General features: G+C 41.4%; 1 protein-coding gene across 1 annotated transcript in view; it reads left to right on the forward strand.

Moving 5' to 3' along the window:
* Positions 1–1135: 1135 nt before the first annotated feature.
* The window catches only part of Ryr3 (ryanodine receptor 3), a 526065-nt gene continuing 502088 nt past the window's right edge, over positions 1136–25112 (forward strand). Inside the window, exon 1 of the mRNA XM_057780394.1 lies at positions 1136–1360. Coding sequence (XP_057636377.1) covers positions 1310–1360 — 51 coding nt within the window. The 5' untranslated portion in view covers positions 1136–1309. The remainder of the gene's footprint in view (positions 1361–25112) is intronic.

Consider the following 25112-nt stretch of genomic DNA (forward strand, 5'->3'; position numbering starts at 1 on the left):
CAGGCAGACTTTAGAGGAGTTGCTAGGTTTAAACCCAGAGCTCCACTGTCTGCATTCCTTCTTAAGGCTCTTCCTTTGAATATTTCTTTTTTGCCAGGAAACTTCTTGACCAGCACACAGAAGGGGCATCCTGCACTTTGAGTCTGCCGAGGACCAATAAGACTGCTCCCAAATCCTACATAAACGACTTGCAAGGCTGAGTGGGTGAGTGTTAGCCTTCTAGGACCTATTGTATATGCTCATTCTCAGAGTGCACGGAACTGGCAATCGAAAGAGCAAAACAAGGGTAAAAATGCTCACAAAAGGCAAGATTCTGATGTCATCTAACTTCCAAATCAAGGACAAAATGGGAGCCCCCTGAAGCACCTTGGGGGTTACTTCATCTTTATTCAGCGGAGGTGTAGTGTGTCCGTCCTTATCATATATCATATATATATCATTTATATATTAAAAAACGTTTATTGAGTTTATTAGTTGACAACTTCACGCATGTGTAATGTGCATTCTGATTATCGCACCCCCCTTATCAAATTTTAAAGAGTGAAGGGGTTCTCTAAAGGTGAGTTACAAACTTTGCCTTGAATGAACAGTCATAGCACCCTTCTCTCCTTGCTGTATGTTATACCAAGGCACACCCAAACTACCGAGTCTTCCACGGGTGGTGGTGGGTCAACACCATGTTCTATTTAGATGGGCACTCCAACGCAAATAGGAAATCAACTCTCTCTCTCTCTCTCTCTCTCTCTCTCTCTCTCTCTCTCTCTCTCTCTCACACACACACACACACACACACACACACGCACACACACACATACACACACGCGCGCGCACACACACACGCAAAGTGGACAAATTTGGGGACAGCGAATCTAAGCAACTGGCCTTTGTGTAAGAGCCATCTTCCCGTCGCCGCGGGGCGCGCGTCTCCACTGAATGTGAGGTGCGGTGCGGTGCGGGGGAGGCTCCACCGCGCCGGCCCGGGTCCCTGGCTCTGCCCCACACCCGCCTGGCGCGCGCCGCGCTGCGCTGTCCGCGGAGTCCGCGGCGGCCGCGCACTTGGCTGGGGCGAGAGGGGAGAGGGGTGGGCGGGCTGCTCGCCTGGCATTGGCGCTCTGCAGTGCAGTCAAGTGTTAGCCCAGCTCCCTATATGGTCGGGGATTAGCTCGGCGCTGCCGAGGCTCACCGAGGAGCGGGAGGAGGAGGACGACGAGGAGGAGAAAGAGCAACGGCAGAGCGGCAGTCAGCGCACGCCGCTGCCTGGGGGAAACAGAGGCGCCCGAAGTGGGGCGCCGCGCACGACTGGGGAGCCATGGCCGAAGCCGGAGAAGGAGGCGAGGATGAGATCCAGTTCCTGCGGACTGTGAGTCTCCGCGGTCGGGCGGGCGAGGCGGCGGGCAGGTGGGGAGGAGCGCGGCGCAGCGAGGAGGGGCTGCGCTGCGCCGCGGTGCGGGGCGCTTTCTCCGCACTCGCGGGCTGCAGAGACGGACCAGCCACCTATCAAGGGGCTTGGGAAATGGCACCTTCTCCAGCCTTTCCCCTCTTTCCCGGCCGCCACCTCTCACTCTCAGATCTCCCACCCGGGACGACTCGCTCTCGGGGCAACTCGCTACTTGGTCTGAAACCTTTGATGCCCAAACTTCAAGCTGGGCTTGGCTTATGATTGCTCAGACCTAGAAGATCAGAGGTGCTACACGACCGGCCTCCTGTCACCTCCACACTTTGCCAGGTCCCTTTCCATGTTCCAGCTGCCTTCGGGCTCTAGGGGACCACCAAGAAAGAAGCCAGTGGGGTAGGGGCAAGAGTGGGAAGCCAAGTCCAGAAACCGATGCCTGCTCTTGGTGGCAGTACTGGGACCGCTCAGAAGGGAATTCACCCAGTCCTGTCCCTCTCCTCTCTCTTTAAATCTCTATCCAGAAATTGCTGTTAAGCCTTACTTGTCTCACCCGCGGGTGTGTGAGAGCCAAGGCTTCTGCTCCAGGCTCCCGAGAACCCTGCAGAATAGGGAAATCCCGGTCTGTGGCTCCGCGTCATCAGGTCCCCTTCTTGGCACTGGAGGGCAATGCTCCATCCCAAATTTCGCGAGCAGGGCGAAGTCCAGTGCAGCTATGTCAGCTTTCTCCTTGAGGAGTTAACGCTTCAAGGTGGACGACCACTTTGAAGGGCGAGGGGCACCTGGTTGCTTCCTAGGGCTGATTTCAGCCACGTGACCTTGAGCGGATCACATAATCCTCTCTACCCAGCCTCAGTTTCCTCTTGTATAAAATGGAAGAAAACAGAACTAACATTTCCAGGCAGATGAGAACGAAATGAGATTGTGAATGCCATAATATTTTTAAACTGCAGAATGCTTTATAAGTGCTAAGTGATTTCATGCGAGCCACCTAGATCTGAAAAATGAGAATGAAATTCTCGTCTCACACTGTCCTCTTTATGAGCACCCTGCTTCTTCCTGACCTGGTCACAGAGGACGATAACCTCACTTATGTCCATCTTTTGGAACGTTCCCTCCCTCTGTGAAGAGTGTCCTGATTATTTTCCGCACCCCTTCTTCTGTTGTCTGTTTTTTTCAAGCACAATTTCTTGGTCAAGGCTCAGTCTTGGGTCTTGTTTGGGAAGGATCCACCACCCTCCTAATACTTCCGAAAGGTCAGAAGCTCTTCCACTCCTCCCTGGTTCATTTGTACACTACACGGAATAATGTCTGCCAGGCAAGCTATCCATCTGTCCTTCCCAGAGTCCTGTGGGACCCTTCGGCTTCCCCTCCAACAGGTGTCTTCAGTATTGAATGGCTGACAGAGCAGGAACTTCTAGTTCGGGGCCTTCTCACTCCATGTTGCTGTTGTTTTACTAATGTTATTAGGAAACAGTCTAGGCACTGGTAACTGAGGAAATCCCCCTTGGACAGATTGGGGCATCCTGAAGACGTGACTGAAGAAGTTAAGGTTAGGGACCTGAGGCTTTCTTCAGGTCTTCCTCTAAGCTGCTGTTCTTGGCTTCTGTAGCCATCTTCCCAGGCTTTGCTTCGGTGCTGGGCAGTGTTCCTGTATGAGAGAACACCTGTAGCCAAGGCTTAGGATAGCAGTGGTTCTCAAGCTTTGTGTCACCAGCCTCCTGGAGACTGGAGTGTATGGACACCTTTTGAAGCAAACTAGAGACCTTGTGAGGTTCAGGCACCCCCCGGTCCAGAGCCCTGATAACGAACGTTTAGCATCTGCACAGCTTCAAGGGAGAACTGAGGTCACCCTGTGGGGGAATGTCTCTCAGTATGACAAAAAAATCAATTCTTTCTTCACTGTAATCGTACAAAGTGTTGTTTTAGGCGTGTTCTTAGTTCTTCGCCCTGCAAAGCAGCTTATGATCTTCATCTTATTCCTACTCGGAACAGAGAGAGGTGCAGGAAATCAAATGGCTTGGCTGTGGCTGCCCAGCAAGTTACTGGTAGTTGTCATTATGTAATGGTAAGCTGAACTCCCAGTGAGGCTGTGGGGCTTGCTCCAGAAGTTAGAATGTCAGGAGTGCACGCAGACGAAACCCCACAGCTTTCTGAATTTGACTCTGTCCATCATTAGCTATGAATTAGATGAAACATCTTATAGGAACTTGGAAATCATAAGCTGATCTTTCCACAAAAATTTGGCATTGCTGGTTTTTCAGAGAGTCACGAATCACTGTGCTTTCTGGCAGGGTCCTGTTTTCACCTGTGAATATATATTTGTGCTGTACAAGGTGTTTCGTTTTGAACTCACTCCCTTCTGCATTAAGCATTTTGTTTCTTCCTCACAAACAGAATCTTTTAAAACAATATTGGCCATGTGTCTGTCTCCTTACATTGTGTTGGACCAGAGGTGACTATTTGGCAATGGGACAGAATCATCCTTCTGCATCTATGAACTTTAAAGGACTGCTGTCTCAGAGGGCAGAGGCTTTTACATCTACTTTAAAGATCAACTACGGAGTAGCATTGTGCCACGGATCCTAATCAAATTGTGGGTGATTATGGTGTCATGTGGATTACACTAGTGCCAACAGTGAAAGTAGTTAGACTTATTGACGGCCTGAATTGAGCTAGAAGGCAGTCTAGGTGTGCTTGGTGTAGCTTTAGATACTTAGAGTGTTCTATACTCTGACACATTTGAAACTTACTGCTTCTTAAGTAAGCGCAGGTCTACAACAAGGGGTTTGGAAATGAAATTTAATGCGCTTGTATCCCAAACCTTAAGAAGGTGTGATGAAACTTCATAATGTCTGAGGTCCCTGGAAGCCATGCCTATTACGTAGAGAGAAAGACAGAAGAATCATCTTATCCCTAAGGCTAGAATTTTCTCTCCCCTTGCTGTTGGCAGTGACAGTCTCCTCCCTTCCAATTGCTCTCGCTGATGTAGTCAGTGTCACTGACGTGGCTCAGAAGCTGCTCTGGAGCAGATAAACCTGCCAGCCACTGATATGAAAACAAGAAGTTATGGGAAGAAGAGTGACAATTACCCTGTCTTCAGACAGTTGGCAGAGTGACTGGCTTCAAAAGTACCTGGGAGAAGTTGTTTACCCCTAAACTACAGTAGCCATTTGAAATTATGAAAAAGCTATGAGCTGTCACCTGCTGTGACACCGTAGACCTCTCCTTGTTAGCTTCATTCTATCACACAGGGAATTAAAACATAATGTGGAGTGAGGTAGGCATCCATTTCTATTAAAGATTTGTCATGGGATGCCGAGCTGAGCCCCATCTATGGCAAGTTGGTCTCTTTTGCCCCAGAGCTGCACTTGAGCAAGGAGAGGGATTTGGACTGAAAGTCAAGGACGGCTTTGGTCCTACCATGGTGCTTCAGACAGATCCTTGCCTTCGAGTTCTACCACTGATGTGAATTCTGCCCCTCTGGAACTCAAAGATGCTGACTGGAGTACTGGTGAACATTTCCCTGGTGGTTTGTGGATTTTAGCTTGCTTCTCTCGTAGGCTTTCTGTGCTTACATCCCAGCTCATCAAGTCAGACACTTCTGCTGAGGATGCCAAATAGGAAAGAGGTGAAAAACAGTCTCTTGGTGCAAGAGAGCACAGTGGAGGCAGTGTTAGAAGGCAGACCCTAGACCCCCAGGTGTGGACGACTGCAGGCCTGGTCAGGGGTTCTACTGCTGGACGAGTGTGGGTAATAAAACCGGCCTCCCCAGGTCACCACAGAGCTTCCCACCTTCACAGTCTCTTTCTTGACAGCCTCTCAGAATGGGTTTGATTCTGGACCAGTGAACTAGTGTACACAATATCTGCTTCTTCCCAGTGAAATAGCACTGGTGGGTGTGAGCATGGATCAAGGTCCTTTCTCCCAAGCAATCAAGTTGAGCTAGGAAAGCTGCTTTTGTATGAGGGCGCCATGGTTCTTGTTTTGCTGTGGCCCAAATGCTCATGACCAGGGATGACCAGAGTTTTTAGCTTTTGAGCTTCAGGAAGAGAACCGATGATGGCTGCAAGCTTGGGAAAGTTTGGCATGAGCCCATTGCAGAGAATGAAACCAAGAGGCCAACCTGCAATTGAGGGATGAATGACTAATGCCTTCGTTTATTTTTTAAATGAAAATATTAAGGAAAGATGAGGATACTTAAGGGAAATGGATTTTTTTCTAATGAAATTTTAAGTTTAGTTTCTAACATTCATTTAATATACAGTAAGTATATTTCTTCAGATCTTTTGGGCTGAAGGGGGAAATGTTGAAACAGAAATGAGTGGGAACAAAATACTCTAATGCTTAGTTTTGAAAAGTTTGTGTTGAAATAGATTTATATCCATATTTGCGTCTTTGATTGTTTTATGATTATTTACTTTACCCCTTGGATTTCTCTTTGTCTTTCTACTTAAAGAACTTTCCATTTAAAGTTCTGACCCCATGATTTTTACTAACTTGCCCCCTTTTCATCCTTTGCAGCAATCTTACCTTCTCTGTGAAAGTCGAGGAGGCCCCTGTCTTCATAGCCCTCTATTATAGCTCCTTTTTCTCAATTCCACATCAGGATAAACCCTTCTAAATTAGTTCTATTCATAAGATACCCTCAATATAAGATTTATCCAGTAGGAGTAAAAAGCTGTAATAAAACATTGAACTTAGAGGAATTCTTATTTCTTATATATTAGCTCATTTGTGACCTTGAATGAGTCATTTAAGAAAACTGAGGTGTTTGTTTGTTTGTTTGTTTGCTTTATACTTTGTATAGAGAATCTGCCTTACTAGGGGAGTCATGACAGGCAACGGCAATTCTAAAAATACTCCCAATGACAAAAGCAGGCACATTTCATACGGCACTGTCATTGTGTCTGTCCTACAAGAGGAAATCAATCCTGCTTGTGATTGGCTCTTGATGGAAAAGTACCAGAGCGGGTCCCCATCTCTCTGATGTGTTCTCTGCCTTTTGCCTATCCAGAGTGGATGTCACCCTGGCACTTCTTTGTAATCGCGTGACTGTAAAGAACCTCAGTTTCTCTCAAGATATATCTTCAGAGGATATTAAAAGCAGGTTATGACACACATAACCAGGCAGGCTCCTAGGAGTCCAGCTTTCTAACCAAACATTCAGGTACTTATTCTCATCTCAGCACATCTCCAAAGCTGCGGGTGTCACTAGTACTTTTGACTGTTTAATCCCAGAGCTCTTATTTGCAAAGCTTCCCTTCCCGTTTCTCTCCCTTTTAAAGCTCATTATTGCTTTCTGTCAAGGACTTGCTTTCTTTAAAGCAGTATAGCTTTCCCACCATGGAGTTTTGCTGTTTCTCCTATCTGTTACCTGCTTGAGAAGTAGGGTTCTTTGCAAAAAACTCACTTTGGAGGCAGCTGGAAACAGATGCCATTGTGATGGGGTGTCCAACCCAGCCAGGGCTAAGACTAAGACTCTAGGGTGATCATTCCTCCCAAGGGGGCCTTGTTGCTCTTGCAGGTCTTAGGCTGATGTCCTCACAGACAACCTCTTGTTTGGGGTATTTTAGGGACACACTTCCAGCCACTGCAGTTTGCCTTGGTTCAGTGAGTTTTGCCCTCACAGCACCTCTTCAGTTCACAAAGAGGGAAGAAAAAGTGCTGGCACCTTACCCCGGATACTGCTACAGGGATGAGCTGGCTGAGGTGCCAAGGTTTTTTGTTTTTTGTTTTTTTTTTTTCTTTTCCTTATATCATTCCTGATTCTGGGTTGTTAGAAAACAAAACTCAGATTAGTCTGAGACTGATGATGCAGTATTCCAAAGTAAAAGAGATGCCCCCTGCCCTCACACACACTCCTTCCTTTCTGTAGCTTAGGGCTCCACTTCCTCCCCCCTTTCCTTTTCCTGTATCCCTAGACAGTAAATCCTCCATTGATTTAAGTTGCTCATTGTATTGGCATGTCTCCTTGGGGTTAGCTAGTATTTCATTCAATGCCCAAGTAAAAGAAAAGGAAAAAATTCCATCCTAAAATCAGATTACAATGATATTATTCAGAAACTACACTTTCCTCTGGGTGAGAGATGTTGGCTTCTGCTTGATTTTAAGTATAAAAGAGGCAAGAAGGAACTTTGGAGACAGAGGTACAGCTGTGAGTCTCTCCATCAACCCTTTTCCTGCCGAGTCAGTTTATGTCATAGGAAGCAGTCCGTGTGGTGAGCAAAACAGAGCAGCTGCATTGCAAATGTGGGAATGAAGGCGTAGGCTGATCTCAGTGTCAACATGACCCACGTACAAGATAGCTTTGTCTGCCTTTGGGACAAGGTGTTGTCTCAAGACATTTCTTCTATCAAGAAAACCAAACTGTGAAATTGTTAGTTCAGCAGGTACCACCAGCGATTAACATCATTAACAGTCAAACAAAGCAAACTCCCAAAGGAGTAGGAGTTGCACTGGAGAAAGAGAACATGTGTGTGTGTGTGGGGGGGGGGGCCCTGCCCAGAGGGGCAAGTGTGGGTGGGAACAGCACTGGCTCTTGGGGAACCCTGAGTAGGATCTGAAGAGCCAAGGTGCAGGAATCTGGGCTGCATGCTTTTGGGGAAGGGTTCATAGAAAGACTCCATATTTATTTCAGCCTTTGTGCAGAGTATAAAGGAAGCTCCAACTAACAGGGTGAGTAAGAATTGTCCAGTCTTACTCGGGCATTAGGAAGACCAATCTTTATAGTCAGGATTGAAGCTAATATATACTGTCATCATTTTGTTTTGTTTTACTCTTTGGGGGCCTGCCAGGTATCTCCCATACATACACACACACACACACACACACACACACACACACACACACACAAAGACTTATTCTTCATTATTAATGTCTGACCTTAGCTTGGCTTGTTTCTAGCCAACTTTTCTTAACTTAAATTTTCCCATCTACCTTTTGCCTCTGGGCTTATACCTTTCTCTATTCTATATACTTTTCTTTACTTCTTACTCCATAGCTGGCTGGATGGTTAGCCCCCGATGTCCCCCTCTCCTTCTCCTTTTATGGCTCTTCTTTACTTCTTTACTTCTCCTATTTATTCTCTCTGCCTTTCAGCCCCACCTCCTGCCAAGCTATCAGCTGCTCAACACTTTATTATACCAATTAGGTGTTTTAGGCAGGCAAAGTGACACATCTTTGCATCATTAAACAAATGTTCCACAATATAAACAAATGTAATATATCTTAAATTAATATTGCACAAGAATATACTTTATCTAAAATGATTCAGGCTCAAAGATAGCAATAGGAGAAAGAAGAGCTCAGCTTTTTCTAAGATGATGTGGCTCTACATTAAAGTGAGAACTAAGCATGCGTCTCTCCTGAGGCAGAGGAGTTTCTGAGGGGTAAATCCCTTTATCAGTTATATCCATTGAGGTTTACTCATTGTAATCCTAAGCAAATGCTCCAGACTCCCCCAAACCAACCCCAGAACAAGGAGTGTGCTGAGGGGAGACACAGAAAAAACAAACACAACAAAACAACACCCTCAAAGCAACAAAAAAAAAAATCTTCTGTCTGGAAGGTGGGCATGGCTACCCCACCAGTGATGAGGCCCGACATTACTTCTCTAATTAGCTCTCTCATGAGCCTACGTATAGAAATCTCATCAATGGAGCCACAGGAAGAAGTAGAAATTCTCAATAGCACATACATGTCCTTATTGTAAGGTATATTGATTCGAACTCCTACATTGTGGTATAGTTCAAATCCAGGCTGTACATAACAGTAGGGCAATAAGAGAGATCTGGCTGCTGACTGCCACATTGACCCAGAAGCAGAATCCAAGAGATCAGATGGATAGAAGACAGCTGTCATGGAGAAGTTGGAGCCTCTCATTGCAGGCACCCAGCTCACATGGCTGTGGCTCACCTCCAGATTGCCTCCCTTCTGTCCATGCTGGGGAAGACTTTAAGAATAATCAACATTAAGACTTTGAACAAATATCATTTCTTTACAAGAGATGAAGCATGAAAAACTCAGCAGAGAGCACATGGGCCAAATGAGGAAAGTCAGAGTCATAGTACTTGATACAGCATTTCTTTTGTTGGATACCTGAAGGGTTGCCTGTCCTTTGGAGGCTTTTAAAAGTGCTTCAGAACTACACACACACACACACACACACACACACACACACACACACACACACTGCCCCCTACACAAATACAGAGAGAGAGAGAGAGAGAAAGAGAGAGAGAGAGAGAGAGAGAGAGAGAGAGAGAGAGAGAGAGAGAGAGAGAGAAGGAAAGACTTAGAATAACACTTATCTGCCTGGAAGGCAACTACCTTTGTAAAGAATTAGCTATATATGTTGTGAAATCCAGAAACTCAGAAATTTTCATTTAGTCTAGTCGGTTCCTTAGCACCTACACACTAGAGGAATCACAAGTTTAAACAACGTTGTGGGAATCAAACAAATAGCTAAATGTGTAGATCAGCTTTATTTGCAAAGAAAGACTGGCCTGCTACACACATTCAAGCAAACAAACAGAACTCTTAATGCTACCAGTCAAGCAAAACACATCTGCAGCGGGGTTCAGAGCTGCCTGCCAGTTTGCAGCTGTAGATGAAGCCTCGGAATCTGCTGGAATGAATGCACGCTCCAGAACGCATGGATATTTTTATATGAGTAGGATTGGGCTCACAGCACATATCGAGGTCCTTGGATAAAATGTTAATATAAAAGACGTATCATTTATCACAGTAGCGAGAGATTGGCAGGCAGACAGATTAATGGGTTTAAGAAGTGATAGATGCTATCATTAACAATGAAGGCAGAGTTTTCCAGCTTTTGAAAAACCCTTAAAATTGTTTTAGATGTCAAAAAAAAATTAAGTAAGCAAGCTATCTAGTCAACATTTATTGACCGACTACTGAATAAGTAGTTGGGGTTACCTCATCCTGAATAAGTCCTTGGAGTTACGTCTGTGAACAAGGCGTCATAACAATGAATGGTTGAGAGCATCAGGTTAAGAGGACTCTCGGCTGTGTCTTGAATTAGTAAGGATATCTGTAGTGGAATTTCATTTTTATTTTAATAAATAAAGCTTGCCTGAAGTTCAGAGAGTAAAACAGTCACACTGGCCAGCCTTACAGAGCAGGCTACAATAATCACACCTTTGATCCCATTAGCCACACTAGTTTGCCATAGAAACCTGGCAGTGCCTGTCTTTAATCCCAGTGGCACATGCCTTTACTCCCAGCCCTAGAGAGGAATATAAAACGGTCTCAGTCTCACTCTCTGTCTCAGTCTCATTCTGAGATACCTGGAGATAAGATCACCATTTCAGACTGAGATCAAGGTGAGAGCCAGTGGCTGGGCTGCTTTGCTTTTCAGATCTTCAAGTCAAACCCCAATTTGTCTCGCTGAGATTTTATTAATCGTTCTTTCTTCGGGTAACTTCGTGTGTGACTTTTTGCATGTTTATATGAGGAAAATGTTTTCTGGTTAATGTGTATGACCTTGGGAAGTTGAGTTCTGTATCTGTCTCTTCGTGTGTTGAATAAGGATAATAACAGCACCTATCGCAAAGGGTTGCTGGGAGGATTACATGAGCTAAACCATGTAAAGTGCTTAGAGCAGCACCCAATAGCTACTAAGTCCTCAGTAAATATTAGCTATTAATATTGTCTCAACAAACAGTGCAAACATTGACGTTAATCACATTAGCTATTCAAATGTCACTATCCAGTACAAAGAGACAATCCCCTATGGGTATTTCATGGTCTTGATTCCTAACCTTCTTTTAGCTATAAAATACAAGCAGGCCTGACAAATGGTGATGGGCTGCAGTGTCTGGGCCCTCAGTAGTAGAGATTTTCTGCTCAGAGCTTGAGGGTCCACTTCCCTGTACTGATATTTTATTTGTATTTTAATAAAACTTGCCTGAAGACCAGGATGCAAAACAGCTACACTAGTCAGCCATATAGGCCAGGCAGTAGTGGCACACATCTGAATTCCATCAGCTACACTAGTTAGCCATAGAGGCCAGGTGGTGGTGGTACACTTTTTTAATCCCAGCCCTAGGGAGGAATATAAAGATAGTAAGTCGCTCTCTTTCAGTTTGAAGATTTCATAGAGGTAAGAGCTCTGCAGTGACTGGCTGCTTTGCTTTTCTGACCTTCAGGTTGAACCCCAATATCTTTCACTGGGTTTTTATTATTTGTGGTACACTTTACAAAGCTTCCTGATGCAAAGCCATTGATTCCTTCTACCGGCATGTTTTACTCATGTCAAAAGACAGGCAACATATTTTGGAGAATTCTCAACTACAAAAATCTCATTGTCTTGATTGGGGAGCTACTTTGTCTTTGTTCACCTCATGCTTTGACGAAGAACTTTGTCTCCCTGGAAATTCACTGTGTTACCAACAACACGAAGTCATCCTATTGTAGAGACAAGGCTATTCATTTTCTCTCCTGGTCCCCTCTTATCTAATGCCCCATGGAATGAACCTAAAGCTAAACTTGACTCTATGCTGTAATGCTATCTTCCTTATAGGCTTTGCTGAGGGCAGAAGTTTAAACCTCTGATTCATTATCCTCCTCTCTATCAACATTATTCCCATCTTTCTCCCTCTGTTTTTCATGTAACTAAATTGTGTAACATCGATTACTGAAATCTGTAGATGTTTACCTTGTTAAGTACTCTAAGTTGTAGAGAGTGACAGCTGTGTAGGAAATCCTAGGCACCGGGGCAGGACGGTGGTGCTGGTTTTGTGATTTGGTTAGAAAACCTTCATTGATTTCTCATTTCACTCATAAAGCTGTTTCCAACAGCTGTAAACTGAATTACACCAGTATATGGGAAATTTAATTTAAAAAATTAAAATATAACTTTTCTAAATAATGAGGATTGATTGGCTTTTGCTTTCCTTAAAGGAGTTCTTTTGGGGGAGGCACTGAATTTTAGTATTTTACTAAGTACCAATACCGTTCACTTCTTAAATTAAATGAGTTGAAAAGTAAACTATCTGCGTAAGGTGAACATGATCACTACCACGTCATAAACAGGATGAAAAGGGAACTTATATGGATGAGTTATTTTATCTAGTCCAGCTTCAACCTCAGTCCATGGAATTTTGAAAATGGTAGTGGATTTCCAGATTAATTAATTTTCCTGTTTCTGTGATAAAATATCCTGAAGTAACTTTATTTTTTTGACTCACAGATCATGATCGCAAGTCTCTATCATAGTGGGGCAGCCATAGTAGCAGGAGCTTGAGGTAGCTCATCGTGTCGTAGCTACAGAAAAAACCAAACAAACGAAAACAGAAAACAATTAATGCTTATACATAGTTCACCTTTTTCTTCTTATATAGTCCAGAATCCTAGCCTAGGGAATGGTGCCACCTAACAGTAGACACATCTCACTTTAACTAACCTAATCAAGATTATCCCCCACAGACTTACCCAGAAGCCCATCTCTGGGGTAGTTCTAGGTTCCATCAAGCTGATAATCGAGATTAATCATTAAATTTACAGAGAGGGGTCAGAACGAAATAAAACATTCCAAGATTCTGTAGAACCAGGCCCTATTGGTCAACGTTTGATGTTCAACATTTGAAGATATTCTCAGCCAGATGCTTTATAAAGTACTTACTGCTCCAAAGATAATGAATATATAACCATTGCTACATCTTATGTGTCCCTCCAAAAGTTCATGTATTGAAATCTTGATCCAGAATTCATGTGCTGATGATAGCTGAAGACCCTTGGGCAGTACTTAGCGTTAGATGAGGTCATGAGAGTTGAGTCACCAGGATGGAGTTAGCAAGATTACAAGTAGCAGGGATCTGAGCTCACATGCTCTCTATGATTTTGCACTCATTTCCCCCGTTCTAATATTAAAATGAACTACAAAGACCAGATATTAGCACCATGTTCTTGCACTTCCAGCCTCCAGAATTGAAAGCCAGAATCTTCTGTTGTTTATAATTAAGGTAGCCTGTGATATTCTATTAGTGTATCATAAAACAGACTAGCTTATGATCATTGGAATTTTGGAAATAATGAGATCTGATTATGTATATGTATTGAACTTCAATCAATTGTATTATATACATAATACATACATATTAATAAATAAATATTATGTATATAATAATACAAAATAAATGTATTTTATGCCCTGTATACATTTATTTTTATATGTATTGTACTGATTCATCATTAGACATGATTGCACACTTTTCCTATAAATGACTATAATAAGTATGTATTGCCAGTCAGAACATTCTTTTTCACTGAGCATCTTAGTTCCCTCTTGTTATCAGTCACTATAGTTGATGGTTTTCCAAAGGCCTTGTGGTCAGTATCAATGTCTCTGCCATATGTAGTCTCTGCAAAGGGTACATCAGTGTTTAAGGTCATTTAGAACTGTGTATGGATTCTGGATTTGTCAGGTGTTAATGAGGACATTTGACCGTTTCTTCATCTTCTGGAAAAAGAATACTAAGAAGTTCTCATGTTTATAGAATCATGATGAGCATAGTGCCTGTGTCATTTTATGAATATTTTTCTTCTGTATTACTGATGTGTGACTTCCTGGGGGAAACATGAACAAATATCTCTTCGCCCCAGATATGCCATCAAATAAAGGACAAAGTAACAGTTGATGTAAGTCAGACTTGAAAAATCAGCAAGTTTGTTGGGCTTGTTTAAAGGCATGGGTGAAGAGTTACAGGCACATGCTTGACTCAAGGGCAGTTCTATCACCAATAAGCCCACATTATGGCGAGGACTCCCATCAGCTACATCCCTGAAGCTCCTGAACAGCATGCGAGCAGCTTGGCTGGTGGAGAGTCTCTTCTTCCCAGAAGTCACTAGTGCTTAAACAACCTCCAAGAGGGCATCTGGTAACTTACGAGTTTCAGACTTTCTAGAGACTTCCAAGTTGCTTGCATCCCAAACCATCTAAGTTTTGTTTACTTTCTGGGTCTTAACAAGACTCCTCCAGGGATGGAGTGTTTCAATTAGGAGTAAACAGCTATGTAACGGTTACTATATATGAGATGAGATGTAATACATATTTCGTTAGTATATCCTACCTTCTTTCTGGTGGTTGGGAACTCCCTTGCCAAATCCCAGGATGCTCGTTCAGCCCATGCTTCTGTGAGCCATCTGTGATCCTGAAGCAGCTGCTTCTCAGTGATATGAGAACTGTTTGGGGGGTATAAAATATACTTAAACTGTTTATTTACCACAGTTTCTAGCTTAATTAATTGAGAACAGAATCTAAATAGCTCCCCCACCTGTACCCTGGAAGCCACAGCCAAGGGAAACCTGTGGATCTGCATGTGTTTGGGTTTGATTTTCTGAATCTATGAAAGCTACAGTCCCAGCTCCTGCTTTAGGGATCAACATTAGCCTGGGCCTGACTTTTAACTCTCTGGTATGTGATATTTCGGTTGATCCCTAGGCTGTACCAAGAGAATGTCACTCATGTTCATGTCTCTGTGAAGCCTCTAGATACATGTAAGATGACAAATAGTTCACAGATCTGAAGGGGCTCCTGGATCAAGTGTAAACTGCATTAAATAAAAATTAAAGACAGATTTGTTGGGGTTTTAGTGTAACAGGGGATTTAGCGCTAATCCCTTTCTGACCCAGAGGTTGGGTATAGTATGCCCCTGAGAATGTTGAGGTATTTTTTCCCCAGTGCTTACCGAGTCAGATCAAAGCTAATAGCTGCATTTTATTGTGATGAAAGGGAGAGGACAATGTGCAGAGTGAGTTTGTTCCCTCCACCTCGTGGGCTCACTGGAGAGTGAATAAAGATTGTCAGGCTTGGCAAGCAAGCACATTTACCGTGTGAGCTATCTCACCAGTTAATACCTTTCTATAGATGCATGAAGGCATTTAAAGCTTGATAAAACCCTGGACATTATCCGTGTGTCTGGAAGAAGAAGCCATTGATATATCCAATCAGTAGGTTTTAAGTACTTGTATGAAAAGCAAATACTATGGACTGGAAAAAATTAAAAGTGGAAAAAAATATATAAGTTCATTTACAAGAACTTGAAAGTATCAATAATATGTAAAATTATTGATACTTTCAAGTTCTTGAATATATATATATACATATATATATATATATAGACAATTAACTCTGAAGCATATCAGACTGTATTAAATACACATGTTATATACCCTAAAAGGAAGAGCTAATTTTGACGAATGAATCAGGAGACCTTTGAAATGCCCAGGACTGTGTGGACTATGTAGATTCTGTAAGATCTTGGTTATATTGAAAATGAGATTGAAAAGACATTTAAGACAGAAGGATCATCATAAAACAAGCTTTAGAGAATAGAAAGTATATGGCCAGGAACTATGAAGACAAGAGTATAAGAAATAGATGAAGACAATAGTGAGAAAGAAGATAGGACTGGAAAACTATGTTTGAAAAATAACAAGACCATCTGACATCATATTTTTAGACAATGGAGAATCAGCTAGCATAAATCCAGTTCTATCCAGAAATCTAAACATGCTTATACTAATTATGTTTATTAAACATGCTTATGTCAGTATGATTTTAATAAAGCAAATTGTGTAGACACAGATTATGTAAGGTTGCTCTTTTGTGTTGATTTCATCAACTCATAATCACATATCTGATACTTTAAAAATATAAGTCGTTCTTTAAGGAAAGATTGTATGAAGAACTGAAGTTGCGAAGGTCTCTAGCCTTGAGATGTCAAGCATCTTAGAGAAAAACAACCCTCACTGAGGGAGATTGTGCCTGGCCTTACAGATGGAAAGAAAGAAGTTTCAGTCGCACCTAAGCTTTTCCTCATGGCATGAGGTTTGCTTTGTCACTCTAGATGATGATTCTACCTGTGTTTCTGCCCCTCTTCTCCTTACTGTGACAAGATTCCTGACCAAAAGCAACTTAAGGAAGTTAGGTTTTATTTTGACTCATAGTTCAAGCATACCCTCCACAATGATGAGACTGTCATGGCGGCAGGAGCTTAAGGCAACAGTCTACATGGTAGGAAACAGGAACAGTCAGGAAGCAGAGTAGCACGGCGGCTGGTTTTCAGCTACTTTTTCCCTTTTATGCATTCTGGGACCAGGACGATGGCCATGAAAATTTAGTTGGGGGGGGGGGGAGGCTTTCCACATCAGATAACTGACCTAGAAGATCTGATCTAGAACATCTTGCACAGATAGTTTTCTTCAAGGGGATTCTAGAGCCTACCACATTGACAGCATAAAGAGTCACACTGAAGGTTGAAGCTGACAGCAAAGGAAGTATGTGTAGAGCACATGCCGAAAACAGAGAGTGGTTAGCAATGAAGAGTGCTGAAGACTCCGGCTGTGAAAGCTGAGTATCAGGCACATGTCTGAAACTCGTATGTTAAGCGTGCATAGCTATTCCCTTCCTGCTCCATGGACAGAAGTCAATGGGTCACACGAACTCTCTACCAGCAGTTCAGACATAGTGTGATAAAACCCCTTTCTCGAACACACATTATTATGTCCTGGCTGCTACCCTTTGGATCTGCCATTCCTCCGTGCTCATACTGAGTCAAGTTAGATTAGAAATTCAAATTAAAAATCTGTTTAAAAACTGGTTCAAAATTTACTAAAGATTATGACTGGAAAAGATTGTTAATTATTGTTTGCTGATCTAAATAATCCTATACTTGATCACATTGAATCACAAATTTTGATTCACTGTAAAATTTTCTGCTACCATGCTGAATAGTCTCTATAGGCTAGCACATCTTTCTTTCTTCAGCTTAACCGAACTCTGTGGCAGTACTCATGTGTGGACACAACAACTTTGATTTCTTGAATGGTTGTTCTTTTTAAAGATTTATTTATGTTTATTTTGTATGTGTGGATGTTTTGCCTGCATGTATCTATGCATCACATCTGTGCAGTGCCCGTGGTGGCCAGAAGAGGGCATCAGAATCACAGATCTACTGGAAATGGTGAGCTGCCCTGGAGGTGCTGGGAACCAAACCTGGTTCTCTGTAAGAGCAGCAGGTGACCTTAACTACTGAGCCATCTCTCTAGCCTCATTTAAATCACTTTTTATTCATCCTGTTTTGTCAGGTTATCTTGCTCATGCAAGGCACTCAGCAAATACTACTTCAGATTGCCTCCTTCAGTGGTATATTCCTGCCTAATTAGTTATAAAAAAGAAAGGACCCGACCTTACAAATTACAGGTCTCAATCTGAATGAGACAATGTACCTTGTAATTCATCCCAAAATTTACAAGTGTGTGTACCTGTTTTTAGACACATACAGATATGTGTCTGAGATTAATTCAAGGGCTTTGTAATTTTATTGCTACCTTTTTTCAACTTATCCCTAATGGCCAATCTACCATATTCCAGCTTAGCATTTCTGAGCAACCTAGTAAAAATAAATGGAAAAAAATGAGAGGAACACACATTTACATAGATTCTGATTTTATTTGTGGAGTCCCATATACAAACCAATGCTACAATCCTGCCCAAGACATTCTTGTCTTTCTGAAGTGATTGCTTTTTTTTTTCAAGCTTGCTACTGTTGTCTTCCAAATGTGCCTAACTGAAAGGGCCACCCATCATGGCTTCTTGCTGTCATTTAAATTACAGTTGTCTTTTCTCAGATTCTTTCCCCCAGCTCTAAGGTACCACATTGCTGTTCTAGCTGAAATCATTCTGATGTATATTCACCTTCTCTTCCTTCATCCATTGTCCCCTTTCTCCCACCTTGTTCTACCTCTTCCTTATTTTTTAAACACTTGCTTTTAGCTTTCCTTCCTTTACTCACTAATTATTTCTCTTTCCAGTTTTCTTCTGGAAGTGCCAGTATGCTTAGCTGTGGGGCATGAGCGTATGCCAGAGAACTCCAACCACAGGAAACATAAGGTCAAAGAATGAACCATTGCTGTTGTGTATGGAACTTCTATAGCTGTCTATCAAGTCTGTCCTGTAATATTTGGGACTATTTATACATCCCCTTCCATCTTTTTTCAATGTTTTGATTAAGAACAGACTTCTCTAGGATACCTAGGCATACAAATTGTCATACTCTATCTATCTATCTATCTATCTATCTATCTATCTATCTATCTATCCATCCATCCATCTATCTATACATCCAGCTATCTATCTATATGACAAGAATTAGTATGCAATTATAAACTGGGTTTCCATAAATGAGTTGGTATCAGATATTCATTTTTCTCATAAAAAGCAAAACATTATGTGCTACCAATGACCTTTATAAATGGTATATCTAAAGACTAAAGCTAGGTTATAGATTACTGGGTGACTACCCTTATTTTAACTTATGATCCAGAGTTCCAAAGATCACTACAGTTTTCAGTGGGTGAAGAGTCGATGGGGACAAAAGGAAATCAGTGCTCTTGTAAGGATATTTATATCATGCTCACTCTTTTTGGTGTGTGAGAGATTTTACTTGGATGCATATTCATAAGAAGTACAAGCATATAATGCATGATATGAGTTTGAGCTACACAAATAAATTCCTCCGCTACAATTCTCAATATTTCTTAATATCAGAATCTTGAGAAAGTTTTAGAGATTTATTCCTTTTCAATGTATGTGTATAGGTATTTTGTATGCAAGTATGGCTATGTACCATGTGTGTGTAGTGCTTGTGGAGGTCATAAGAGGACAATGGATTCCCCTGGAACTGGAGGTGTGGATGTTTATAAGTTGTGATGGTCACACTAAGAACTAAAACAGTGTCCACCACTGCAAGAAAATTCAGTGCTCTTACCCAGTGAGCTTTCACTGCAGCCCCTTAACCTCAAAGTCTTTTGCTATCACGGTACCTCTTCTTACAGTGTGAGAAATGATAGTGTATTATTTTTATGGTTATCTCACAGAATTGAGTTATGATAGGTACAAACAGCCCATAAGATAGTGCCAGCTTAGGCCTGATCCAGGACCTCCGTGGGTCCAGGCATGAGTCTAAGACCTCCAAGGGAGTAGGCAGGAACCAGAGACCTCTGCGGGTCCAGATGTGAGTCTGGGACCACTGAGGGAGTAAGCCTGAGTCAGGACCTCTGCAGATCTGGGTATGAGTCTGGGACCTCCAAGGGAGTATGCCAGAGCCAGAGACCTTTACAGGACTGGGCCCAATCCAGGGACCTCCACAGAGCAGGTCCAGATCAGGGACATTTATTTAAACAGGTCTGAGCCAGTGACCTAGGCCAAAGCAGGCTGGAGACAGTGAACTTCACAGGAACAAGTACAAGGAAGCAACCACTGAAGGAGTAGGCAGGAACCAGAAACCTCTGCAGGTAGAATGTGAGTCTGGGACCACTGAAGGAGTAGGACTAAGCCAGAACTTCTGTGTGTCCAGGTATGAATCTGGGACCTCCAAGGGAATATGCCGAAGCCAGAGACCTTTGCAGGACTGGGCTCAAGCCAGAGACCTCTGAGGGAGTGGGCCCAGACCAGGAACATTTGTGAAAATGGGTATGACCCAGTGACCTAGGCTGAAGAAGGCTTGAGACAGTGAACTCCATCTGAAAAATGATCATGAACCACAAATGCAAGCATAGACAGCAGAATACAAGAGATGGAAGAGAGACTCTCAGGCGTTGAAGATACAATAGAGGAAATAGACTTATTAGTCAAAGAAAACATTAAATTTAACAAAAACTTAACACAAAATATTCAGGAAATATGGGACACCATGAAGAGACCAAACCTAAGAATAATGAGTACAGTAGAAGGAGAACTCAAAAGCACAGAAAACATATTCAACAAAATCATAGAAGAAAACTTTCCCAACCTAAAGAAAGATATGCCTATAAAGATACAAGAAGCTTATATAGAACAAGCTTGTATAGAACACCAAATAAACGGAATCAAAAAAGTCCCCTTAACACATAATAATCAAAACACAACATACAGAATAAAGAAAGAATATTAAAAGCTGCAAAGGAAAAAGGCACAGTAACATATAAAGGCAGACCTATCAATGAAAGCCAGAAGGTTCTGGTCAAGTATTGCGCAGACATTAAGAGACCACGGATGCCAACTCAGACTTCTATACCCAGCAAAACTTTCAATCAACATAGAAGGACAAAACAAGATATTCCATGACAGAACCAGATTTAATTAATACCTAGCCACAAACCCAGCCCTGCACAAAGTACTAGAAGGAAAACTCCGACCCAAGGAAGTTGGCTACATCCACAAAAACACAGACAATAGATGATTTCACAGAAGCAAAACTCAAAGAAGAGAAAAACACACAAAATAACTTCACCAAAAATGAAAACTAAAATAACAGGAGATAGCAATCACTGGTCATTAATATCCCTTAATATAAATGGAGTCAACTCACCTATAAAGAGAAACAGGCTAACAGATTGAATACAAAAACAGAATTCTTCTTTCTGTTGCATACAAGAAACATACCTCAACCTCAAAGACAGACATAGCCTCAGAGTAAAGGGTTGGGGGACAATTTTCCAATCAAATGGACCTAAGAAACAAGCTGGTGTAGCTATCCCAATATCTAACAAAATAGACTTCAAACTAAAATCAGTCAAAAGAGTCAAATAAGGACATTTTGTATTAGTCACAGGAAAAATTCATCAAGAGGAAATCTCAATACTGAACAACTATGCCCCGAATACAAGGGCACCCTCATATGTAAAAGAAACACTTCTAAAACTTAAATCACACATTAAACCTCATACACTAATAGTGGAAGACTTCAATACCCCACTCTCACCACTGGACAGATCTGTCACACAGAAAATTAAGAGAGAAATAAGGGAACTAACAGATATTATGACCCAAATGGAATTAACAGACATCTATAGAGTTTTCCATCCAAACATAAAAGAATATACCTTCTCAGCACCTCATGGAACCTTCTCAAAAATTGTCCACAACTATGTAACAAAACAAACCTCAACAGATACAAAAAATTTGGAATAACCCCATGTATCTTATTGGATCACCATGGCTTAAATTAGAATTCAGCAGCAACACTAATTCAGAATGCCCACAAACACATGGAAATTAAACAATGCTCTCCAAAAGCATCAATGGGTCAAGCAAGAAATTAAAGGCTTCCTAAAATTCAATGAAAATGACCACATAACATACCCAAATTTATGGGACACAATGAAAACAGTGTTAAGAGGAAAATTCATAGCACTAAACACCTATATAAAGAACTGGAAAAATCCCACACAAGTGAATTAACAGAACATTTGAAAACTCTACAATAAAATGACACAAACTCACCCAGGAGAACTAGAAATAATCAAATTGAGAGCTGAAATTAACAAAATAGAAACAAAGGAAACAATACAAAGAATCAATAAGACAGAGTTGGTTCTTCAAGAAAATCAACAAAATAGACAAACCTTTATCCAAACTCACCAAAAGGCAGAGAGAATATCCAAATTAACAAAATCAGAAATGGAAAGGGGGGCATAGCAACAGACATGGAGGAAATCCAGAGAATCATCAGGTCATATTTTGAAAATTTGTACTCCACAAAATTGGAAAACTTAAAGGAAATGGACAAATATCACTTACCAAAATTAAATCAAGACTAGGTAAGCAAATTAAATAGACCTAAAGGAATAAAAATTTTTGATAAAGAAATAGAAACAGCCATCAAAAGTCTCCAACCAAAAAAAGCCCAGGAGCAGATGATTTCAGCCCAGAATTCTACAAGATTTTCAAAGAAGAACTAATACTAATATTCCTCAAATTGTTCCACAAAATAGAAACATAGGGAACTTTGCCAAACTCTTTTTATGAGGCTAGAATTACCCTGATACCCAAACCACAGAAAGATATTACTAAGAAAGAGAATTACAGACCAATCTCACTCATGAACATTGATGTAAAAATACTCATTAAAATACTGGCAAATTGAACCCAAGAACACATCAGAAATATCATCCACAATGATCAAGTTGACTTCATCTCAGAGATGCAGGGATGGTTCAACATGTGAAAATCTGTCAATGAAATCCACCACATAAACTAAAAAAATAAAAACCACATGATCATCTCGTTAAATGCTGAAAAAGTCTTTGACAAAATACAACATCCCTTCATGGTAAAGGTCTTGAAGAGAGAAGGGATACAAGGAACATAGCTTAACATAATAAAGGGAATATACAGCAAGCCAACAGTCAACATCAAACTAAATGGAGAGAAACCCCCAGTGATCCCCCTGAAACAGGAACAAGACAAGGTTGTCCACTCTCTCCATATCTATTCAATATAGTTCTTGAGGTCCTAACTACAGTAATAAAACAACAAAAATAGATCAAGGGGATACAATTCAGAAAAGAAGTCAAACTTTCACTATTTGCTGATGATATGATAGTTTACATAACTGACCCCAAAATTTCTATCAAGGAACTTCTACAATCATAAGCACTTCAGTAATGCAGCGGAATAAAAGATTAACTCAAAAAATTCAGTAACACTTCATTATACAGATGAAAATTGGGCTGGGAAAAAAATCAGAGAAACATCACCCTTCATAATAGCCACAATATTATAAAATATCTCTGAGTAACTTTAACCAAACAAGTGGGAGACCTGTATGACAAGAACTTTAAATCTTTAAAGGAGGAAATTGAAGAAGACACCAGAAAGTGGAAAGATCTCCCATGCTCTTGGGTAAAGAGAATTAACATAGCAAAATTGACAATCTTACCATAAGCAATATACAGATTCATTGCAATGCCCAGCAAAATTCCAGCAAAATTCTTCACAGACCTCGAAAGAACAGTACTCAACTTCATATGGAAAAGCATAGGAACCCAGGATAGCCAAAACTATCCTGCAATATAAAAGAACTTCTGGAGGCATCACAATCCCTGACTTCAAACTCTACTACAGATCTACAGTACTGAAAGTAGCCTGGTATTGCCATAAAAGCAGACAGGAGGACCAATGGAACCAATCGAAGACCCAGATATTAATCTACACACCTATGAACACCTGATTTTTGCCAAAGAAGCAAAAAATATAAAATGGAAAAAGAAAGCACATTTAACAAATGGTGCTAACATAACTGGATATCAACAAGTAGAAAAATGAAAACAGATTCCTTTCTATCCCCATGCACTAAACTCAAGTCCAAATGGATCAAAGACCTTAACATAAAGCCAGCCACACTGAACCTCAGAGAAGAGAAAGAGGGAAGTACACTTGCACTCATTGGCACAGGAGACCACTTTCTAAATATGACCACAGTAGCACAGACACTGAGAGAAATAATTAATAAATGGGACCCCCTGAAATTGAAAAGCTTATGTAAAGCAAAGAACATGGTCAATAAGACAAAACAGCAGCCTACAGAATGGGAAAAGATCTTCACCAGCCCCACATCAGACAGAGGACTGTTCTCCAAAGTATATATAAAACCCAAGAAATTGGTCATCAAAAGAACAAATAATCCAATAAAAAAATGGAGTACAGACCTAAACAGAGAACTCTCAACAGAAGAATCTGAAAAAGGCTGAAAGACATTTAAGGAAATGCTCAACATACTTAGCCATTAAAAAATGCAAATTAAAACAACTCTGAAATTCCATCTTACACCTGTAAAAATGGCCAAGATAAAAAACACTGATGACAACTTATGCTGGAGAGGATGTGGGGTAAAGGGAACACTCCTGCATTGCTAGTGGATGTAAAAGTTGGAACAGCCCCTTTGGATATCAGTGTGGCAATTTCTCAGAAAATTAGGAAACAACCTTCCTCAAGACCCAGCATTACCATTTTTGGGTATTTATCCAAAGAATGCTCAACCATGCCACAAGGACATGTGCTATGTTCCTAGCAGCGTTGTTTGTCATAGCCAGAACTTGGAAACAACCTAAATACCCCTTGACTGAAGAATGGATAAGGAAAATGTGGTACATTTACACAATGGAATACTACATAGCAGAAAAAAATGACATCTTGAAATTTGCAGGCAAATGGATCTAGAAAACATACTGAGTGAGCTAATCCTGACCTAGAATGACAAATATTATATTACTCACTCATAAGTGGCTTTTAGATATAAAGCGAAGAAAACCAGCCTACAATTCACAATCCCAGAGAACCTAGACAACAATGAGGGTCCTAAGAGAGACACACATGAATCTAATCTATATGGGAAGTAGAAAAAGACAAGATATCCTGAATAAATTGGGAGCATGGGGATCATGGGAGGGAGTTGTAGGGGAGGGGAGATAAAGGGAGGGGAGCAGAGAAAAATGTAGAGCTCAATAAAATAAATTTAAAAAATGATTCAGCTATAGCTACTAAAGAAAGGGAATAGACAATGGATGTTTAGATTGTTAGTTAGTGATGCTCAGGGATGTGGTGCTTAGTTTTAACTGTTGATTTGACATAATCTAGAATCACCTGGAAAGACAGTCTCAATGAGGAATTGTCTAGAGCAGGTTGGCCTGTGGGCATTCTGGAAGGAGGGAGTTTATCTTGATTACATTAAGTGAGGCAGGAAGACCTCACCTGCTATGGGCGCACTGTTTCCGGGGTTTGGGTCTCGGCCTGTGCAATAGTGGAGAAGATGCGGTGAGCAGTAGCATTTGTTCATTCACTCCCTCTGCTCTTAACTGTGGGTGTTACCCCTGCCTGCCTTGACTTCTGCATAGTGATGGAATATAGCCTGTAATCTGAGCCAAATAAATCCTT

Source organism: Chionomys nivalis, chromosome 9, assembly GCF_950005125.1.
Source record: "Chionomys nivalis chromosome 9, mChiNiv1.1, whole genome shotgun sequence".
NCBI classification, from domain to species: Eukaryota; Metazoa; Chordata; class Mammalia; order Rodentia; family Cricetidae; genus Chionomys; species Chionomys nivalis.